The 22,638-nt window shown below is 37.9% G+C and overlaps 1 protein-coding gene across 5 annotated transcripts in view; it reads left to right on the top strand.

The window, feature by feature from the left end:
- LOC105478430 (R3H domain and coiled-coil containing 1 like) overlaps positions 1-20,780 on the top strand; it is a 102,715-nt gene extending 81,935 nt beyond the window's left edge. For all 5 annotated transcript variants that reach the window (XM_011735716.3, XM_011735718.2, XM_071069337.1 and 2 more), the window contains 5 exons: positions 7,277-7,452; positions 10,308-10,378; positions 11,282-11,377; positions 11,880-12,020; positions 19,973-20,780. In XM_011735716.3, coding sequence (XP_011734018.2) covers positions 7,277-7,452; positions 10,308-10,378; positions 11,282-11,377; positions 11,880-12,020; positions 19,973-20,040 — 552 coding nt within the window. In that variant the 3' untranslated portion in view covers positions 20,041-20,780. The remainder of the gene's footprint in view (positions 1-7,276; positions 7,453-10,307; positions 10,379-11,281; positions 11,378-11,879; positions 12,021-19,972) is intronic.
- Positions 20,781-22,638: the final 1,858 nt, after the last annotated feature.

Below are 22,638 nucleotides of genomic sequence, written 5' to 3'. Positions count from 1 at the left end.
TGGCATGATCTTAGCTCACTCTAGCCTCAAACTTGTGGGCTCAATCAGTTCTCCTGCCTCAGCCTCCCGAGTAGCTGGGACCACAGGTGTATGTCACCACGCCTGCCTAATTTTTAAAAAATTATTTTTTGTAGAGGAGGGCTTTTGCTGTGTTGCCTAGGCTGGTCTTGGTTTTTGGCCTTAAGTGATCGTCTGACTTCAGCCCCCGAAAGTGTTGGGATTACAGGTATGACCCACCACACCCAGCCTAGAATAAGTCTTGTTAAGCATGCATTTGGACAGAATAATTAACTTGAAGCATGTGCATTTTATTCATTCTATAAATATATATTAACTGCCTAGTTTGCAAGATAATATGATCAATGGGGGAATATAGGAATAAATATGACATGTCAGTTATAGTTGAATTTAAAATCAAAATGTTGGTGAGGAAATTGAAACTCCATTCTTCCTTTCCAGCCTTATTTACTGGAATAAGGTATTAGTTTGCTAGGGCTGTCATAACAGAGTTTTATAGTTTCAGGTCTTATGTTTAAGTCATTAATTCATTTTGAGTTGATTTTTATATGTGGTAAGAGATAGGAATCTGACTTCATTCTTCTGCATATAGACATCCAGTTTTTTCAGCATCGTTTATTGAAGAGGGTGTGCTTTCCCCAATGTTCTTGGTGCCTTTGTCAAAAATCAGTTGGCTGTAAATGCGTGAACAGAATAGGGTTCTCTATTCTGTTCCATTGGTGTGTGTGCCTGTTTTTATACCAATACCTTGCTGTTGTGGTTACCACAGTTTTACAGTATTTTTTGAAATCAGGTAGTGTGATACCTCCAGGTTTATTATTTTTGCTTAGCATTGCTTTGACTAATTTTTGTCTTTTGTGGTTCCATTCAAATTTTAGTATTGTTTTTTCTATTTCTATGAAGAATTGTCGTTGGTATTTTGATAGGGATTGCACTGAATCTTTAGATTGCTTTAGGCAGTACGGTCATTTTAACAGTATTAATTATTCCAATTCATAAGCATGAGATGTCTTCCGATTTGTTTGTGTTCTCTCTAGTTTTCTTTCATCAGTGTTTTGTAGTTTTCCTCGTAGAGAGCTTTTGCCTCCTTAGTTAGATTTACTCCTAGGTATTTTATTTCATTTTTTGTATTTATTATAAATGGGATTTCTTTCTTAATTTTTCTTTCAACTAGTGTGGTGTTGGTGTATAGAAATGCTGAGTTATATTGGCTGACTTTGTATCTGGTAATTTACTGAATTTTTTTTTTTCAGTTATGAGAGTTTTTTGGTGGAGTCATTAGATTTTTCTGTAAGATCATTTCATCTTCAAAGAGATACAGTTTGACTTTCTCTTTTCCAATTTGGCAGTTCTTTATTTCTCTTACCTGTTGCTCTGTCTAGGACTTCAAGTACTACATTGAGTAAGAGTGGTGAATGTTGCTTTGTTCCCGTCCTTAGAGGAAAAGTGGAAAGCTTTTCCCATTCATCATAATGTTAGGTGTGAGTTTGTCATATATAGCCTTTATTATGTTGAGGTATGTTTCTTCTATTTCTAATTTGTTGAGGGTTTTTTTTATCATGAAGGGATGTTGAACTTTATCAAGTGCTTTTTCTGTATCTATTGAGATGTTTATATGGGTTTTGACCTTCATTCTGTTGACGTAATGTATCACATTTTTTACAAAAATCTTCACCAAAATACTAGCAAACCAAATTCAACATTTAAAAAAAAAAAAAGATATCATGATGAAGTGGGGTTTATTCTAGGAATGCAAGGATGATTCAATATATGCAAATCATATAATGATTTCACTATGGTTAGTCTAGCTGGTGTTTCATTGATTTTGTTTTTTGCATTAAAAAAACTTTTTGTTTCATTGATCCTTTGTGTTTTCTTAGTCTCTCATTTAGTTCCACTGTTACCTGTATTAAGTCTTTCCTTTTACTAATTTTGGATTTGGTTTGTTCTTGATTTTCTAATTCTTTGAGGTGCTTCATTAGGTTGTACTGATGAGAATGTATTCTGCAGTTGTTGGATAAAGTGTTCCAGTAATGTCTGTTAGGTCCATTTGGTTTACAGTGCAGTGTAAATCCAATGTTTCTCTGTTGATTTTTCTGTCTAATGATCTGTCCAATGCTGACAGTAGGATGTTGAAGCCCCCAACTATTATTGTATTGGAGTCTATTGCTTCCTTTAGATCTAATAGTATTTGCTTTATATATCTGGATGCTCTTGTGTTGGGTGCATATATATTTACAATGTTATATCATCTTACTGAGTTGATCCCTTTATCATTATATAATGACTTTCTTTGTTTCTTTTTTCTTTCTTTTTTCCTTTTTTTCCTTTTTTTTTTTTTTTTTTGGAGACAGAGTTGGCTCTGTCTCCCAGGCTGGAGTGCAGTGGCATGGTCTTAGCCCACTGCAACCTCCACCTTCTGCCTTCTGGGTTCAAGCAATTCTCTTGACTCAGCCCCCTGAGTAGCTGGGATTATAGGCGCACGCTATTATGCTCAGCTAATTTTTGTATTTTTAATAGAGACAGGGTTTCGCCATGTTGGCCAGGCTGGTCTCGAACTCCTGGCCTCGAGTCATCTGCCTGCCTTGGCCTCCCAAAGTGCTGGGATTACAGGTGTGAGCCACCATGCCCAGCCCTTTTTAAAGTTTTTGACTTAAAGTCTGTTTTATCTCATATAACTATCCCTGCTTTGCATTTGGTTTCTGTTTGTGTGGAATATATTTTTCCATCCTTTCACTTCTAGGCAATATGTGTCTACAGGTGAAGTGTAGGCAGCATATAGTTGGGTCATGTTTATTAATCTGTTCAGCTAAATTATATCTTTTAAGTGGAGAATTTAAAATGGTTAAATATGGTTATTATTGATAGGTTATTATTGATAATGGTTGTTATTGATAGGTAAGGACTTATTCCTTTCATTTTATTGTTTTCTGTTTGTTTTATGTATCTTTTGTTTCTTTCTTCCTATCTTATATTTCTTTGCAGTTTGATGGTTTTCTGTGGTGGTAACATTTGACTTCTTTCTCTCATTTGTGTCTGTTCTGCCAGTGAGCTTTATACTTTCATGTGTTTTTATGATGGTAGACAGCATCCTTTCACTTCCAGGTGTAAGATTTCCTTAAGCATTTCTTGTAGGTCCAGTCTCAAGATAATGAATTCCCTGTTTTTGCTTGTCTGGGAACAACTTTATTGTTCCCGTCTGATGGGAATTCCCTTCTATATATCCCTTCTATATAACTTCAAGGTTTTCTCTTGCTGTTTTTTAGAATTCTTAGTCTTTGACTTTTGACAGTTTGACTACAGTGTGCCTTGGAGAAGACATTTTTGGGTTGAATCTATTTGGGAATCTTTGAGCTTCCTATATTTGGATGTCTATATCTCTTGCAAGACTTGGGACATTTTCAGCTGTTATTTCATTAAATAGGTTTTTTGTGCCTTTAGCCATCTCTTTTCTGGAACTCCCAAAATTTAAATATTTGTCACTTTGTGATGTCCCTCATTTCACATAGGCTTGCTTTATTCTATTTATTTTCTGACAGGGTTATTTCAGAAGGTCTGTCTTTTAAGTTTAGAAATTCTTTCTTCTGCTTGATCTAGTCTACTATTGCCCTGAATTGTATTTTTTGTTTCATTCATTGAATTGTTCAGTTCAGGATTGATTTCGTTCTTTATGAACTCTAACTCTTAGTTGAATTTCTCATTGAGGTCATGAATTGTTTGTCTGATTTCCTTGTATTATTTATCTATGTTTTCTTGAATCTCACTGACCTTTAATATTTTTGAATTCTTTGTCAGGCATTTCATAGATTTCTTTTTCATTGGAATGTTGGTGAATAATTACTGTGTTCTTTTGGAAGTGTTATGTTTCCTTGCTTTTTTATGTTTCTTGTGTTCTTTCATTGGTATCTGTGCATCTAGTATAATAGTCACTTCTTCAAATTTTATGGATTGGCTTTCATAGGGAAAATACTTTTTCCTATAGATATATCTATTCTTTTGGTTGGGTCCAGCACTTTGGTTTTGATTCTGGGTGGGTACAGTAGCATAGTTTCTGTATGATTTCTTGGGCTGTAATCAGTGTCATTTGTGTCTGTGAGCTTCTCAATGGCTTAGGCTGTGGTGGTTAGTGGAAGCTGTAGTAGAACTTTGTTGGGGATGAGGACACCAGGTAGAGGCCAGTCCTTGGACAACAGCAGGCTGAGTTTGCTGATCCTTAGGGCTTCAGGCAGCGTTCTGTGCACCAAAGGTAGTGAGTCTGGACAGGCTGATCCTTAGGCCTCCAGGCAGTTTACTTTGGTGCCAGCAGTGGCAGCAGTGTGCTGGGTGAGCAGATGGGTCCTTGAGCCCCTGGGCAATGTGTTTTGGTGATGGTAGGAGCAGCAGTGGGCTATCCCTCTGGCTCCCAAGCAGCACGCAGAATGCTTATGCAGGTGGGGGGTTGGGGTGGGTCATTCTCCAGGCTCCCTGATGGTGCACTTGAGTGCAGGCTGTGGCGAGTGGGGTAGGCTAATCCCTAGCCCTCAGACAGCGTGCTTGGGTGCCATTCGTTGTTGTAGCAGTGGAAAGCTGTGTAGGCTCATCCTTAGGCCCCAGGAAGGTGTGCACGAGTGACAGATGGGCAGGTCTGCTTTCAGGTTCCCCTCATGGTGTGTGTGGGTGCCAGTGGCAGCAGCTAGGGAGGGCATAATGTAGCATGCATATATGAATATATATAAATAAATTTTGTCTGTGGGGAATAATTGGCATGTGACTTCAGAACTTCTTGTATTTTCCTTTTATATATTGAAGAACTAAGTATTAAATAAACAGAATACAAAAAATAAAAACTCAGTGATGCATGCCTTGTTGACCTTGTGCTCTTTCCCCTATCCTTTTATCCCTCTGCAAATAGGCATCGGGGCAATAACAGCATTACTAGTTGGGTAATAGTTCATAGACTTGTTTTCAAGACCAGACTGCTAGGCCCTAAGTGTCTTCAAACCCTCTATTTCAGGAAGTTAATTTTGATTTAGTTGAATGGTTTTATGGAAGCTGGTTGTGCATATGAAGGAATACTCACATATCATTTATGCTTTATAAATAGCAACACAGACCACTATTTAAAATCCTAAAAATATTTGTGATTCATAACTCAAAATTGTTTTCTCTGAATCATTTGTAAATTTTCCCTTGGTCTATAATAGATAGATCAGAATGAATGAAATTCTAAACCTCTACCCTCTGGTTTTGCTGTATCAGACATTCTTAGCCCTAATAAAAAGTATTATGAAGGTTTGACATTGACTCTAGGAGGGATTGCCCAAATACATGTGATTCTTAAGGTAAATGTTTCTGTTGTCTACAGTAGAAATACAATGCAAGTCACAAATGTGAACCACATGTATAATTTTGAATTTTCTAGTAGCCATATTAGAAAAGTAATAACAGGTAAAATTAATAATATATTTTAAACTAGTATGTTCAAAATATTTCAACATGTAATCAGTATTAACAATTATTAATGAGATATTTCTTTTTGTGTTAAGTCTTGAAATCTAAGGGGTATTTTATACTTATAGCATATCTCAATTTGAACTAGCCACAGGCAGCTACTGTATTGGATAGTCCAGGCCTACTGCAAAAGTGCATAATCAGTACATCAGATTGTAGAGCTTTTTCTTAAAGCTTTCCATACTGCCGTGTCTCATCCCTCTGTGTCAGTGGTCCTATCTCGCCATCCCTCTTCACAGTCTTTCTCTGCCTCACTTCCATCTTCATCCCATATTATCCTCTCTTTGACACTTTCTCCCTTTTATGCCACATATCCTCTCCTTCTTTCTGTCAAGTTCTCTTGCATGTTTTGCTGAGATTCTTAGGAGAGAAAGTTCCATTAACAGTATGATATCCTACCTCCACACAAAAAAATGTGTTACTGAGGAAATGTGAGCTGATCCCAACAATATCAGTACCCTGGGGGAAATGAAGTTCTTCCTCCTCTAGGAAAAGTTAGGAATCTCTAGTGATAGTGGATTCTGAGTGATAGAGGAAGAACTGATCAGAAGTATGTAACTCGTAGCCTTCAGTTGTTTCATGAAATGTAGAATAAGAATTATGGTTTTTGCTATTATTAACAGTTTTTAATCAGTGTCAGAAGCCAGATGTTTAATAGGTACCTCAGAAATGAAATATAAGTATGCAAGTTTAGCTTTGCTGACTAGGTTAGAGCAAAGGAGCATAATCAAATTTTCTTACCAGACTATCCTGTCGTTTCTTTCCTTTTTATACCCCCCCCTTTTTTTTTTTGATACAAAGTCTTGCTCTGTAACCCAGGCTGGAGTGTAGTGGTACAGTCTTGGCTCACTGCAGCCTTGACCTCCCGGACTCAAGCTATCCTCCAGCCTCTGCACTCCCACTCCGAGTAGCTGGGATTACAGGTGTGTGCCACCACATTCGGCTAATGTTTTGTAATTTTTGTAGAGGCAGGGTTTTGCCATGTTGCCATGTTGCCCAGGCTGGTCTTGAACTCAAGCAATTTGCCTGCCTGGGCCTCCCAAGGCAGCCACTTTTCACTTTCCTGTTTTCTTTCTTTTGCTTCCAGTGTGAAGTTCAACTTTTTCTATAGGGTGGTAGAATTTTAATTTGTTACCTCCTTTATTAATTCCTTCACTAGCCTGCTATATGCACATTCCTTAAGGTAGGTCTCGTGCTAAGGACATTAAGTATAACTACTTGTACCACTTAATATGTCTCAACAAATGTCTTTGTAAGCTGTCTCCTCACCCTTTAATACATTCAACAAAAAGTGAAGTAAAAAAGTTTTTTTTTATTTTTATTTTTAAATTTTCTTCATTTTTGTTCACTTCCAGAAAAGAAACTATGATATGAGCCTGGTCAGTAAGCTCAATTAAAACAAATATTATTAATTAATCTCTTCAGCTATTATCTGAGCATCAGTTTCCAAGATGTACCATTTATAACTCACCACAGTATTCAGTCTGTGTTTTCTCGTGTGCTGGTTAGAGATGCAAGTTGAGTTTCATCCATTGCCTGTCTGCTGGAATTTTAACATTTTTTCAACTGTTCCATATGTATAGTATAAACTGGGTGATAAGCACCTGATCATTATTGTATCTATCAGTAGAATTAATACAGAGACTATGCCAAAGGTTGAGGAATAAGAACATGTAGAGAAAGGGAGGAGGATTGTTTATATATAGGAATATATTTTACAATAGCCAGGTTTAATGTAACCGGCACTTATGTGCTTCTTCCTTTCTAGTTATCAGGGAATACGAAGGGCAGAGAGAGCATCCAGGAACCTAGATTTGATTACTACAACCATGAAGTTCCTGATATTGACCTCAGTGATTGTGAATTCCCACATGTCATTGAAATTTATGACTTTCCCCAAGAATTTCGTACTGAAGACCTTCTACGGGTTTTCTGCAGTTATCAGTGAGTATGCAAATGATTGTGGATGTTAGGGAGTGTGAGATGAAGTCTTTAAAAAATGTTTTCTGAGAAATCATCTCTTGTTTTTCATATCCCCTGTTTTTCATATTTTAGCATCAGGCTGGTTTATTGTCTTTTCCAGGTCCAGTAGAAACTTTCTATATTAAACTACTGTTCTAAGTTCCTTAAAAATGTCAGATAGCCTTTCTAGGCCCCATTTTAGCATTTAAGAAGACTGTCATCAGTGATGACTTCATGGTGCATTTAGTCCATTGATATTTATTGTAATTGTTGATATATTTGGATGTATTGTCAAATTGCCTGCCATCTTTATGTGTTTACTTGTCCCATCTTTTTCTTTCTTGCCGCCTTTTGGGGTCACTGCAGCCTCAACTTCCTGGGCTCAAGCAATCCTCCCAACTTAGCTTCCCAAGTAGCTGGGACCACAGGTGTGTGTCACCATGCCCGACGAATTTTTGTATTTTTTTTGTAGAGACAGCATTTCACCATGTTGCTGGGTTAGTTTCAAACTCCTCCACTTAAGCCATCTGCCTACTTCAGCCTCCCAAAGTGCCGGGATTAGAAGTGTGAGTTACCACGCCTGGCCTCAACTAAGTTTTTACAGACACAATAACTCTTCTTTTTTATGCTCTGCACCTGTTTCATTGGTTTAATTTTATTTAATTCCATGGTGAAAATATCAACTCACACTGATATAAGTGGGTTTGAGAACACTTGCCCTAACCCTTGGTGTGTGTATAGCTGATACTTATATAGGAGACGTTAAAAGAGTTAGAAGTATATACCTCTGTATATTTAGCTTACAAGAAAAAATAAGCTTCAGGAATAAAGAGATGATAATCTAGAAAGAAAGTTATTAAGAAGATTTTCAGGGTCTGGAAGAAAATCAGTATCAAGAAGGATTATACTTTAATGTTTCAGTCCTGATATTTAAAATGAACCAGGTCTGTAGTGTGATATAACAAATTTAAATTTAAAATTCACCTTGAATGTGTAAGATTCTGTTATAAGTCAGGGTATAGCCCTTAACTTTCTCTTAAAGGATAAGTAAATATTTTAGACAGCTCTGCCGTTGTTAAACTGAAGCAAGCAAAAACAGCACATAAATGAGCATGGCTGTAAACTAAAACTTTATTTATAAGAACAAGTGTTCTGTTTTCATATGAAGTTCTAGAACAGGCAAAACCAGCAGCCATGTACTTGTTTAATCAGTTAAACGTAATTCGGCGGGGAGCATCAGTTCTATAACTAACAGAAAGAAAGGGTGAATGGATCCTGGAGGACAGTTAATCTCTGCCATAAACTTTAAATGTAGAGTGTGTAGGTCAGTCTTATTTATTAGAATTAGGTTTAGATCTAGTATCAGAACCTGTTCAACATAAAATTCATAATAGATTTTTTAAAAGCAGTCAGAGGGATCCAATCCCATTAGAACTACCTTAGACTGTCATAAATGATGATTCATAAAACCAAGGATCATTTTGTTGATGTCTAGAATTTCGTGAAGATTAGTTAACTCTTATAAAACTATTTACTTCCCTTTGCTTTGTTTCTTGATAATCTCACCTGCAAGACCATTTTTCTATCAAACTTAAAAACATTCTCCAAAGAGAAAAATTGTAAAGGGTTATGAAATTTTGAAGTAGAAAAGGCCCTCTGGAACCCATCTGTGATTTATAAAAATGAAAAAAAAAAGGTCATGGTGCAAAAGCCTGTAATAATGCCTGCGAGTCAAATTACAGAGTCAGCTTCATGTTTTAATCACCATCTTCATCAATATTAATATTGATGAACATTGCTATTAATAATAAAAGTAATGAACACCATTAATTTATTAGATGCCCATGAAGTGCTCAACACCATCTTCTTTGCCTTGTCATGGATGATCTCATTTCCATTTTCACAACAGCTCTGTGGGGGACATAACTTTGCTCATTTTTACAGATGAGCCAACCTAGCTTCAAGAGAGGTTAAACTTGCCCAAGGTCTCAAGGGGGCAGAACCCTGAGTCCATGAGCATTTTTAAGCTCTTAGCTGAAAAATATAACTGTTATGTCATCATCCTGACATTCCTTGTGCTCACTAGGTAGCTCTTCTCCAAAATAAAAGTGTTTCTGTAGTACTTAAATGTTCATTCTTTTGATCGTTTCTAATCTGGTCTAATATTTCTCTTATCATGATTTCTTTCATCCTGAATTTTTCTGACTTTGCCACACAATTCTTTCCTGTATTTTTCTTATTTTTTTAACCTCCCTTCTGCAACAAGTGAAGAACAGATCAGCCTCTCTGATTATAGTTGCCCCCTTTTTTCCCCATTACTTGACTTTAAAAAAAAAAAAATTGAATGACATCTTGCAGTATAATCTCCCCTACCCCATTCTCACATTCTGTTTCTGTCTCTGTCCTCAAGGACAGAGTTTACATTTGCATTAAATCCAGGTGACCTTCCCTGCCTACCTACTCTTCTTATATTCTAACCCTCCTCTGCTTCCTCTTTCCATTTCTTCTCATTCCCTGCCCATAAGAACGTCTCTTGTAAATAGTGCATTAAATACTTTACATCCCCAAGGGACTTGTGAGGATTAATTAGTTGATGTCTATAAAATGGCTGAGAACGTAAAATACTCCTGGGTAGTTCTTTATGATGGTATTATTGCTTTTAAAATTCAATGGCTTCTTCTGTCCTCCAAGCTGTTTTTGGTGTCATTATCCCCATTCCACCTGTGCACTCGTTGAGTGTTTCTATCTTGTGAAATGCTTTATGAGATTCTATTTGTGAGATGTTTCATAAAAGTAAATTTTATTTTAGGAAATAAAATTTTTTTTGTGTGTTGCAGAAAGAAAGGATTTGATATTAAATGGGTGGATGATACACATGCCCTAGGAGTATTCTCCAGTCCAATTACAGGTATTCACCCAATGGCTTTCAATCTTCCTTTCTTATTGTTCATTTTCTCATGCTACTTTTTCTATTTCCCTTCTATTTGAGAAAGTTGGCATTTTATTCAGCCAGTGAAGGTAATAGGACAGATAGTGGTTTTTTTGAAGTAAGATACTTTGGTACCCATTCTCCTCTTTCATGTGAGTCCAGTGGTATTTGGAGAGGTAGAGTCAACACCTTTCAAGGTTATTTGTACACATAACTGTCATGATAGTACATAAACAGATTAAGGTAGAGATTGAAGAATCCAATGGGGCTAACTCTTACAATATTGGTGATTTTTTTTTCCCCATCCCAGACAAGTGAATTTAAGTAACACTTTAACCTATCTAGTGAGAAGTTACAATACATACTCTCTGAATATATGATTGGGCCTTTTTACATACATCATTGGCCTCATGACAGATCTGATGCAGAGGCATTCAAAGAAAATAGAGATATTAAAATGTTAGTTCCTGTCTGAACCACCTAGAATATGGGTCTGCAAAATTATTATATAAAGGACCAAACGGTAAAAACAGTATTTTAGGCTTTGTGAAGCATCAGTCTCTGTCACTACTTAACTCTGCTGTTGGAGCAAGAAACCAGCCATAGACAATATACAAGCCAAATGGGCATGGCTCTGTTTCAGTAAAATAATAAAATTACTTTGTAAATAAATATAAAAACAGGTGGTTGGCTGCATTTGGTCACAGAGCCATAGTTTGCTGATACCTGATCTAAAATAATTACTGCCTCTAGATCTTAGTCTCTTTTGCTTGCTTTGAAAAAAAAAAGCATAACATCTAGGAAATACTAAGAGCCATCCCTAGTTGTTCCTTTGCATCACTGTACTTCATGTCTTCTGCTTCCTTTTATTCCTCTTTGCAGCTCGTGATGCGTTGGGTATTAAACACACCATGGTGAAGATTCGTCCCTTGTCACAGGCCACAAGAGCAGCCAAGGCCAAAGCTAGAGCTTATGCTGGTGAGTCTATAATCTCAGGGTTTTTTCTTGCTGATGGTGGTATTATTATTCTTTCCAGCAGTTTTATAGCATCCAGACATCTAAAGACATATCACTTTTATTTTTAGTGTTAAAAGAAGTATGTTTTTAAGAAAAAATAAATAAAAGAGAAATGACCATGTTGGAAATATGGCATCTGAGCAGCCACTTGGAGGGTCTGAGAACTAACGGCAGGCAATGCAGCAACCAGTTTCTGATGACATCCCTACCTAGTTTACCTCTGTGTTTAACTGCCTGATAGAGTCACTGTAAAATACTGTGTTAATGCAGATAATGAAGCCAGGGTTGTTTGTGCTTTGCCATGTTAATTTTCTCTGATCGTCATCTATCAGGCTTGTATTAATTACTGCTGATGCAGCCCTTGTTAGTCTATTTTGTATGTTAATTACTGAGTTAAATCACTTGAAGCTGGAGTGCTCTCTCTTCTTTACTCCCTCCTATTCCCTTCCTTTCTTCCATTCAGAGTTCCTCCAGCCAGCAAAGGAGCGTCCTGAGACTTCAGCAGCCCTAGCCAGAAGGTTAGTCATCAGTGCCCTTGGGGTTCGAAGTAAGCAGAGCAAAACAGAACGAGAAGCAGAGCTCAAGAAACTGCAAGAAGCCAGAGGTGAGCTGAAAGGATGGCGTTCTTCTCTAGTCCCTTTACAGCTCACTATAAGGCGTGTGTTTAAAAAAAAAAAAAAAAGAATGAAGCCCATTCCATTTTGTCATTTCTGTTTCCTAGAAGCCTCCTAAGTGTGTAGAAAGTCTCATGCCTTACGTTCAGGAGAAGACGTTTCAGGATTTATCTGCCTGTTTCACACACCAAGACATCCTAATCCACGCTCCTACTGTTGTTTTCCAAGAGATAGGTTTGGTCTTCTCAGCCCATCCATGGCTTTTCCTACAGTTTTTCTCTGAGAAAAATTTTCCTGTGAAAACTTATAGTGTCCTAGGCAGAAAACATTTGCTATGGTTTTACTGGGCCACGATTGCCGTGATATTGCCCTAATGTTGTCAAATGGTTTAGATCTGAGGTAGAAGACAAATTTAGGAAAAACCAGCAACTGACATTGATGATGATAACTGTAGGAGGTATTTTTGTCTTTTTAAGGCAGTCCTGAGTGGCTCCATTAGAGTACATCTAGATTTACCTGTCTTCTGATTATTTTTCATTATCCAAGCGTTCTCAGAAAAATATTTCCCCTGATCCACAAGCAGAGTTTTTATTTTCTTATAGTTTGGGGTTGAAGTTAAAATCTCTCTGTCTCCTCTGCAGGCTGTTGAATTGTATGTAAAGGCTTGGGACTCTGGTGTGGCACTTAAGTACTTTTTATCAACCTTCAGGCTTTAGACAGTCTCGTTGCCTTAGCCCACAATCCCTGGAATCTGTGAAGGCAATTTATTCTGAAAACTCCACTTACCGAAAAGTAACTTCATTTTTCCATTAAACGAATTGAAGTTTCAAACTCCTTGTTTATTGCTGGCCTAACAAGGCCATTAATACTTCCTGTCCTCTCTGCTTTGGTGATAGCAGGCAGCTTGCAGACTCTCAGCTGCACTGGCCAGATAACCAGTGACAGAGTGTGTCATGGCAAGTGCTAGAGTTTCAGAGTTGAACCCAACTAATTTTTGAAACCTTAATGACTATAATGAGGCAGTTTTGATGTTTTCCAATCATTGTTTACTCAAAGGCCTCCTACGGACTATAGAAACATAACTGGGTTCCTTGGGTTTTTATAGATGGCAATAACAGAACTAGATTAAAGATGAATGTGCAGTGTCCTTAACCCTTTGTTAATTGGTTGTCTCTGAAGAAAATGATTTCTGTGTGATAACAGTGATATCTATAAAAAGGGATATGACTCCCTTTGCCATGTTATCATCCTTCTCTGTGGGTGTATATCACCTGTATCTCTACAGATCCTGCAACAGTGGTTTTGCGTGGCTATCATCTTGAGTATTCCCTTTTCTTTCTCTAGGCGCATCAGCATGCAGCTCCACTTGAAGTATTTGTTTTAAATGTCTGGCTATACAAAGGACATTTCAGTGATGCAATTAAAATTGAGACTGTTGACTAAGTGGGTACTCTATTGCTTTCCTAAAGAAGGCCTTTGTTTGTGAATAGAGACCCACTGTGATAAGTTCCTCCTACCTATTGGTGCTGAGGCTGTATGGATTATAGAGGACTCTTCCTTTATTATGCTCCAGAGTGCTACTATTCTTTGTATCTGAGGAAATGCATCTGGAAAATTTCCCGATGTATCTCTTTCTGGCCTCTTTCTGTGTTGGGCAGATACTTATATGCTTGCCTGCATGGAGCCCAGGCTTTAAAGATTTTTTTTCGGTAGAAACTTTACTGTTTTAGGTATTAGACTCTGGAATCGCACTTCCTGGGTCCACATCTTAGGTCTGCCATTTACTGTCTCTGTGACCTTGAGAGGGTAGGTAAGTAACTTACTTACTCTCTGGAGGCCTCTGTTTTTTCAGACTTAAATGGAACTCAAGCGAGTTAATCCATGAAGGATACTTAGTCATCTTCAAAAAACCATAGGTACTCTCTTGCTCCTGTTTCTGCAGGCCTATAATGAGTTATATGATAAGTGTTAGCTGCTATTGTTTTTGTTAGTAATAATAGTAGTATCATTATATGGTGAATCCAGCACAGATTTCAGTGCATACTTTTGTCATTAATTACTCTTTTTATTTTAAAATTCCTATAATGGTCTATTAGCTCCATGTGGCATTCACTGAGCACCTGCCCTGTGCAAAGCATTGTGTTCCCTATTTAGGAGAATTAGAAAGGTGGCAAGATTTTGTTCCTCTCCTTAAGCCTTACAATCTAGTGGAGATAATCTGCCTTGAGTAGGGAAGAAAATATGTTCCTCTTTTGGGCATTTTAAGCAGTTGTTTTTCCTCTCACTTCAGTTCTGTAGATTTTAAGATTAAAAACCATAAATGATTTTTGTTGATTAAAAGGACAGGAAGGAAACTCCATCATAACTTACAGGTTATGATGATTCTGTGTTATGATAACTCTGTGACCAATGATACCATCTTGAGTTTAGAGCTGACCCAGAGAAGTTAAGTAACTGGCCTAAAGTCACCCAGCTGGTAAACTGAAAGAGAAGGCATCTGAATCTAGGTACCGCTGATTAATAAAACCCATGCTTCTTCTGTAATACTGTAATCCCTCTTGAAGGACTTTTGGAGTTACTGACATTTTTTCCCAGAAAAAAATACTTACATAAAACATTTTTTAAAGTCTCCAGGAATAAAATATGACAAACTTCTTTATTATCTGTACCAATGGTTAGCAGCTTTTCACTCTTAGAAAAATCTTCCTTAGGTCTGACTTAAATCTGCATGATAGTTTAAACCAGTGTCCTCTTGTTTTTTCCTTAGTAGAAATAGAGAATATCTGTGTACCGTTTTGTTCTAACAACTTTAACTATAAAGATCAGGGGCAGATTGTTTAGAAATGAGGAAATCTGGGCTCTAATAGAGCTTTTGCCATTACCTAGCTGTGTGGCCATGGGCGAGTCAGATACCTCTCTGCACCCCCTGGTTTCCAGCAAAGTGCAAGTACTCTTCAGCCTACCTAATCATGGAGAATGTTTTGAGCACAGAATAAGTTAACATATGTAAAAATGTTTGGTAAAGTGCTTTACAAATTCAGGATACGATTATTGATATGACTGTTAAGAATTTAATGTTCATTATAATATGAGCTTGTAATAACAAATATGTATTATATACTGCTACTCTCCATCCATTACACATGGCAGATATTGTTAAATCACTCATGACATTCTTGGTGAGTTTTACATGACCATTGCCAAGGGATCAGAATTAGCATGGGAATTGAAATCTGTATATCTTCCTGTTATAATATGGTATGATAATCTCCCAGCCTTTCTTTCTCCCACTTGAATAGTTCTGCTGTCTGGCAACAGTGCCTGGTACATAAAAAGACACTCAATACATGTTCATTGACCAAATACATGGATGACATTGGTTACTCTAATTTTTCTTTGTAAATCTTGACTCTATTCTGAATGCTAAGCCCTCCATGTTTTGCTTTATAAAACCTAGACTGTGAAACCTTCCTAATTAATGAATTTTGAATTCGTGATTTTGAGTTTTAAGTACTTTTCTGCTACATTTTTCACTCTACTTTGATTATTTATTTATTGAGACAAGGTCTCACTTTGTCACCCAGACTGGAGTGCAGTGGCACGATCACAGCTCTCTGCAGCCTCAACCTCCCAGGTGCAAGCAATCCTTTCACCTCAGCCTCCTGAGTAGCTGGGGCTACAGGCATGTGCCACCTTGCCAGCTAATTTTTTCCTTTTTGTAGTGATAGGGTCTCTCTATGTTGCCTAGGCTAGTCTCAAACTCTTGGACTCAAGTGATCTTCTGCCTTGGCCTCCCAAAGTGCTGGAATTACAGACCTGAGCCACTGTGCCCAGCCTAAAACCACATTTTAAAGACGAAACTCAGGGCTGGGCATGGCGGCTTACTCCTGTAATCCCAGCATTTTGGGATGCTGAGGCAGGCAGATCATCTGAGGTCAGGAGTTTGAGTCCAGCCTGGCCAACATGGTGAAACCCTGTCTCTACTAAAAATAGAAAAATTAGCCGGGTGTGGTGGCATGCACCTGTAGTCCCAGCTACTCAGGAGGCTAAGGCAGGAGAATCACTTGAACCTGAGAGGCAGGCGGAGGTTGCAGTGAGCCGAGATTGCGCCATTGCACTCCAGCCTGGGCAACAGAGCAAGACTCTATCTCAAAAAAATAAAAAACAAAATAAAGACCAAACTCAGGAATGTATATACAATTTTCCCATGTTCTACTCATACAAATATTTGATTCCCACCTAAAACTGGACATAGATATCATTACCTTTCAGAATAAGCTACCTTCTTATTTTCAAAGCCCGCTACAATTTTATTTATTTTCATTTTCTTCTTGAAGGTAGGTGATTAATTGGCTGGTTCTGAAAGCCCATCTTTTGGGTCACAGGCCTGAAAGGCAAAGTAAGTAAATAGTAATATGCTTACCTAGTTTAATTAATTAAATCACAAAGAACTTCAAACCATCTCTATAAGATAGTAATAAACTTAATCATAGTTGATACCTTATGAGAACCCTTTTTAGACTTTCCATTACTCTGCCTTAAAGGGCAGTGCGGCATTGCTGATTCATAATCTAGGTCTTAGGGTATTTTCTTGGTGTCTTTTCTCCGCTGATGTCTGAATTTCATTTCTAACTACATTTTTTTTTTTTTCATTTTAATGTGACTTTTTTTCTGTGATGTAGCATTTACTCATTTTTTAGTGTCAATTGCTGTTTATTAAACCTACTACCTTTGCCTAGATCAGAGATGAAAATGTTAACCTAGGACTAACTAACTGACCAGGTCACCAGCTGTTGCTAAAATAAATAGTACATGGTTCCTTGTGTTGACACTTAATACATTGCTAATTATTCCACACTCTAGAGTTAAATGCCCCCTTATTGGATTCAGACTGTATTTTTCCATATATTATGATTATATAAATATTTGGTAAACTTAAAATCTAAAACTTTGCTAAAATTAAGAGGTTAGATTACTTCTCCTTGAGCTACTACATCTGTCCCTCTATAAAAGAAGGGAATAAGATTCGTTTGACCAGACGTGTTCTTCACGAAGCATGTTGTGTCTTGTTCTGTAGGTGACTACAGTAGATTTTGTGATTATTTTTCATAGACCTAGACCTAGAAGTAAATTTTGAAAGTCTTTAATTTACATCCTCTGTCTTTGCTTTTTTTAAAACATGACACCAAACTGGCCCTTTTACAATCTTCAGTGCTTCACATTCTCTTATGTAAAGTCTTGACTGCACTGTGATTGCAGGCAGCTCATTTAATATAGTCATTTCTGTTGATTGATTTATTATATTGGAGAATGAAAGTTTTCAGGGCCAGCCGATGTGAATGTTTTAGGTCAATCACTTTGTGCTGAATTTTCTATTTTTTCTTAATTCCTTGCCCTCATGTCTACTGTTGGGCTTTCTCTTGATTGATTCTTTTAATTATTGGAGGTCAAGTTAGTAGGAGCTTTATTTCATGCAGTTTATCAGCTATTATCTGCTTTCCTTTCTCTTTAATAAAGGGGCATGTTTCTTTGTCTTTCTGTTCATACAGTTTTTTTCGTATTTTTTCCCTTGTAGATATTTCAGATGTCAGGATAGTAGAAGGTGTGCTGGTGAAGAATTAAGGATCTGGGTCCTAGATTCAGTTCTTTCACTGGCTGTGTAACGTTAGGCAAGTCATTTCAGCTCTCCGAGCTTCTGTTTCCTTGTCTTTAAAATAAAGAAATTATTATTTCCTATCCTGACCTACATTTCTCTATTCTATTCATGTTCTTGTATTTCTAAATTTACACCTCACATTTTCACTATTTCTTTGTGCTTCTCAATTTGTCTTCCTACTCCTACTAGTTTTTTCATATGGCTTACCATTAGAATCTACTTACTTTTATTAGAAAGTGTTAGGAAATGTTTCAGGCCGGGTACAGTGGCTCATGCCTATCATCCCAGCACTTTGGGAGGCTGAGGCGGGCAGTTTACCTGAGCTCAGGAGTTCAAGACCAGCCTGGCTAGCATGGCGAAACCGTGTCTCTACTACAAATACAAAAAAATTAGCCGGGCATGGTGGCACATGCCTGTTACTCAAGAGCTACTCAGGAGGCTGAGGCACGAGAATCGCTTGAACCCAGGAGGTGGAGGTTGCAGTAAGCCAAGATCACACCACTGCACTCCACCCTGGGTGACAGAGTGAGACTCCATCTCCAAAAAAAAAAAAAAAATTTCAGAATTCTGAACTTTCCAGATTTTAGAAAGCTAATATGGTATCTGTGTCTTATAACACCAAAATCAAGACACATTAATATTTCTGCAGCAGAGTGTGTGACTGTTCACATTAAATGGGATATGTTAAGACTATAAATGGCTTCGTATCCTTTCAGGTTAGATTTGCCTCCATCAATTAATTTTGGCCCCAAGCTTTAAAGAAAGCAATAACTTTGTTTTCAGAATTGTTTTGATTTTGGAATTGTGTGTTATGGGCAGTCATATTTTTCTACTGCTCTTGGATGATCTCCGTCTTCTCATATTACTCTTATGATTTAAGTTTCACACCTTATTGAAAAATTGGAGTTCTAATAATTTACTTTTCTGGTTTCTTCATTTTTCCTTGGGATATAGAACCAGATTTTGATTGCTTTCATCCATTGCCTTTAGATCCCCTCCTAACTTCTCCATGTTTGTAAGAATCAAGACCATGCTGCCTTCCTAAGAAATTCTGGAATCCTTTAGACCAGCCAGTTATCCTTTGTGTCTCCTAGGGAACCCCAGTGCAGTTCAAGCCTGCCTCAGTTCCAAGGCACTCTACCAGCCTTCATTCAGTTTGCAATTTGCAGACCACTGTTTTTTGGCTCAACTTTGCTGCTGTATTCAGATAATGCCACAAGATGGTGCCCAAATAGCAGTGAATTTCTTTTTCTCATATTTCCAAGTGCCAGTCAGCTTCATAACCAACTTCTTTGCCCGTAAAGTATAGTCAGATATAGGGTAGGAATGTTGTAAGGGATTCTGCTGATGAGGAAAGATATCAGAATAGCAAGTGTTTATTCTAAATTCATCTCGATTTCTGTAATCTCCCTGATTCATGACTTGCTGAATCTTATACAGGCATTATCAATTTGGAACAATAAGAAGGAAACATTTAGGCTTACCATCTATCATGTAGGCTTATCACCATTTTATGGTTTCAAGATAAATGACTAGCCATGCAATTGGAACTGGTATTGTGGCACCTAAAGGAGTGCTTGAGTCACCAGACTGTTGTATGGTCCGTATTTTCTCAGACCTTGGTGAAAGTGTTAAATGGAGAACCAAGCTTCCATATTAAAAATTGAAGATAGATTATCCAAATTTGTATATTTTTTGTTTTTAGAAATAGTTTTAGTTTTCCATATTGTAATTGTATATTCCAGAAGATTTCTGGCTCCTGGAAGTGCTCTGAAAATACTGAAATTTGGTTTACCTCTGAAATATTTTTTCAATAAAGTTGTAGAGGGGAGATATGAGTAAAGCCTAGGGGCTACCATTTCCATTTAAGCAACAAAATAGAATATCAATACATATCCTTGATACCTATTGAAATATTTATAAAGATCAGTAAGCTGGGAATAATGGGCAATTGTGTTGAAGCACTAAACATAGTTGAAAAGTAGAATTTAAATATGTATTAGCAAGACTGGAATCTGAGTCCTACTAGATTCTGACTTATTCCATATACTTCTATTAGCCTCAGATATTTTTTATTATATAGTAATAAATGTAATGACTTATAGTAGTATCATTTTCACTTACAAGGCACTTAGGAAGTTAAAGGAATTAACTCTTGGAATCAGGTAAGAGAGACCAAGATATCCACTTGTCTCATGACGAAAGTTTGCCTTGTAATTTGGATTAAGGGAAAGTCATTGATTATATGAAATAGACAACCATGGTTAACACTGCTCTTATTTACAGAGAGAAAGCGGTTGGAAGCCAAGCAACGAGAAGACATCTGGGAAGGCAGAGACCAGTCTGCAGTTTGAACATCACTCAATGAAAAGGATAATTCCATGAATCAGAAAATGTTTCCATAGTCTTCAGATAAGAGGATCCTTCCAGAGCTCTGTGTACATGCAGATGTGCATGTTAAAGAGATAAAGTGATCGAGACAAGGACTGATTGGGTATAGAAGGAAGACAGACTCCTGTCTTTACTCCTAAATGCAGTTCTTTGGAATCACCCTACTATGATGGGCATAGTAGGGAGCCATCAACTAGGAAGAAACGTGGGAGATGTGAATTCCAGGAGTCCCCTGGACAGGGCAAGTCATGTTAGTGTGGGTCACACTTCCAAGATATTTAAAGCAAATGCAAAATAGAGCAGAGGATTCAAACCGCAAGAATGGGAGATTTAGGCCCTGCAAAGGCAGAGCATTCCTTAGTACCTCACAAAACAGAATAATACTGGAGGCAGAGTAGGGGGTGGATAGAGAGTGGTTAGTACAAAGAGACAGAACAATGTCTGGTTTACTTGGCCTACACAGAATCTACACTGCTGGTTCCAGAACTCCAAAGTTGGTGAACTACAGGAGATGTGGGTAGTTAGACTCCAAAGTTTATACTGAGCTCAGTGCCTGGGACTGTTCCAGCTGTACTGCAGCCAGGGGGGATGCCAGCTTCATTCCTCAGAGTAAACCAACCTTGGGAGCTGTGTGCCAGTTCCAGTGTAAGCAGTAATACCATGTTGTAAGAGCGGACATTAAAGCCCATTTTATGACATATCACTGTGGCGTTTGTTGGGTTTTGTCATTCCAACAAGAAATAGGAGAGGAGCTTTCTTCTTATCCTCATGCCTATAATGCTGTGCATAGGTTAAATGGATCTGTTGTTTTTCTTGAATCCCAGTGAGTAGAGAATTGATCATCTGTCTGCCTCAGTATACTACAAAAGTGATTATCCTGGGACTGGTATCTGGTAGCTCCTCTCCCCTTCATATCTTCCTTGTGCACCCTCATTCCAACCTTTTTCTTGCCTTCTGCCATCTCTGCAACTCTGATACCCTGAAGAAGACATGTGGCACGCCAGCGTGTTCTTGGTATGATCTTCTCAACCTATGCCAGAGGTACTTGGCAAGCAGTACTAGACCATCCATTACGATGACAAGCAGCCAGGATAAAATAAACACCTCTGGGCACTGAGAGATTTCCTAAAGGATGTGGACAAGTCAAAGCCATCAACTCAGGCTTTATCCATCTCATATCGGCATTCTCAGTGTTTTTGGAAAGTAGTTCCGTGCTGAAGAAATGGTAGCACTAGACCTTAGGGTGCCGAGGTGGCAAGAAATAGTGGCTCATTGTGCTTTCAAGTAGGGCAACAGCCTCATGTTTTAATGATTTAGTGCCCATGACAATGATGGATTATTAGCATTATCTAGAACATGGTGGAGTAGGGCTCTATTCAGATGTTTCTCAAATGACACTGGCCTTGGATCTTGATCCTTACCCAACTATGCCTGCTGCTATTGAGATATTATAGCCTTCTCCCAGTTCCTCAGCATTGTTTTCCTCATTCGTGGTCGGTTCTACTAGTGTCCTTTGTTCATGTTCAGTGACTCCATTCCAGATTTAAAGTTGTTCTCTTGACCCTCTCCACTAATACTTTGTCCAGGTGCCCCTCTCTTTGGCTTTTAGCAACAAGACTTCTGCTCCTTGTCTTTATGGAATAGACTTCTCTAAGATAGTTCTGTTTGAACAGTACGGCCCCATTTGAAAGGAAATGCAGGGAATTGTAGCCTGACTTCATACTGAATGGTATACCTCTGAGTTATACCTTTGCTCTGTTTTGATTCTTCAAGGCCAAGAGTGACCTTGGGCAGTACAAAAGAGATGACTACTCCTGTCACTTGTCTGTGAGGATGCCTCTTTCTGGCTACACTTGAGCTTTTAAAGGCATTGTTAGTGGTAACATATAGCCGCATGTTTATTTCCCAGTTTTCTTGTAATCTTCATAATTTCAGTAACTTACTTTGGTTCTCATTCTAATGCTGTATGCTAGTAGTCTATCCTGTTTTTCAGCCAATAGTCAGCCACCTCTTTCAGATTTATCCTTATAACCAGACCCAGAGAAAGGATTTTTTTTTTTCGCCTACACTTGAAAATTATGGAGTGTTGCTGCTTCTACCATTAGTAGAGAATGTGCTTTTTAGTTACATTATTCAAGCAGTTGGGATTGATGTATGCTAGCTGGAGGTAAGAGCTCCTGCTATGACCCAGCACAGACTATATTGAGCTTTTCCAGATGGGAAATAAATCCTTGGGCACATCCAAGCCATGCTTTCTCAAGATGAGTTAGCTGGAGAGCACCCTGTAGCTGCCACTGGCGCCCTTGTTAAATACTCAGGAAGATAGCTAATGTACTCTGCTGTGCATATGTGTTGAACATCTAAATCTCAGGATTACCTGGAATTTAGTAGAAAAGTACATTTCCCATGAGTTCTGATATGCTCTTCATAGAGTGAAAGTCTTTGTAGAATAAAGGTAAGTTAGGCTTCAGAAGAGTAAGCTGACATTCTTAGCACCTTAGTGTCCCTGAGGCTAAAGTATGCTGAGGTAAAAGTCTTCTGACATTTTTGGTTCTGCCTGG

Source organism: Macaca nemestrina, chromosome 9, assembly GCF_043159975.1.
Source record: "Macaca nemestrina isolate mMacNem1 chromosome 9, mMacNem.hap1, whole genome shotgun sequence".
Lineage (NCBI taxonomy): Eukaryota > Metazoa > Chordata > Mammalia > Primates > Cercopithecidae > Macaca > Macaca nemestrina.
Note: the sequence above shows the minus strand (reverse complement) of the source record. Positions and strands in the feature narration are given on the sequence as shown.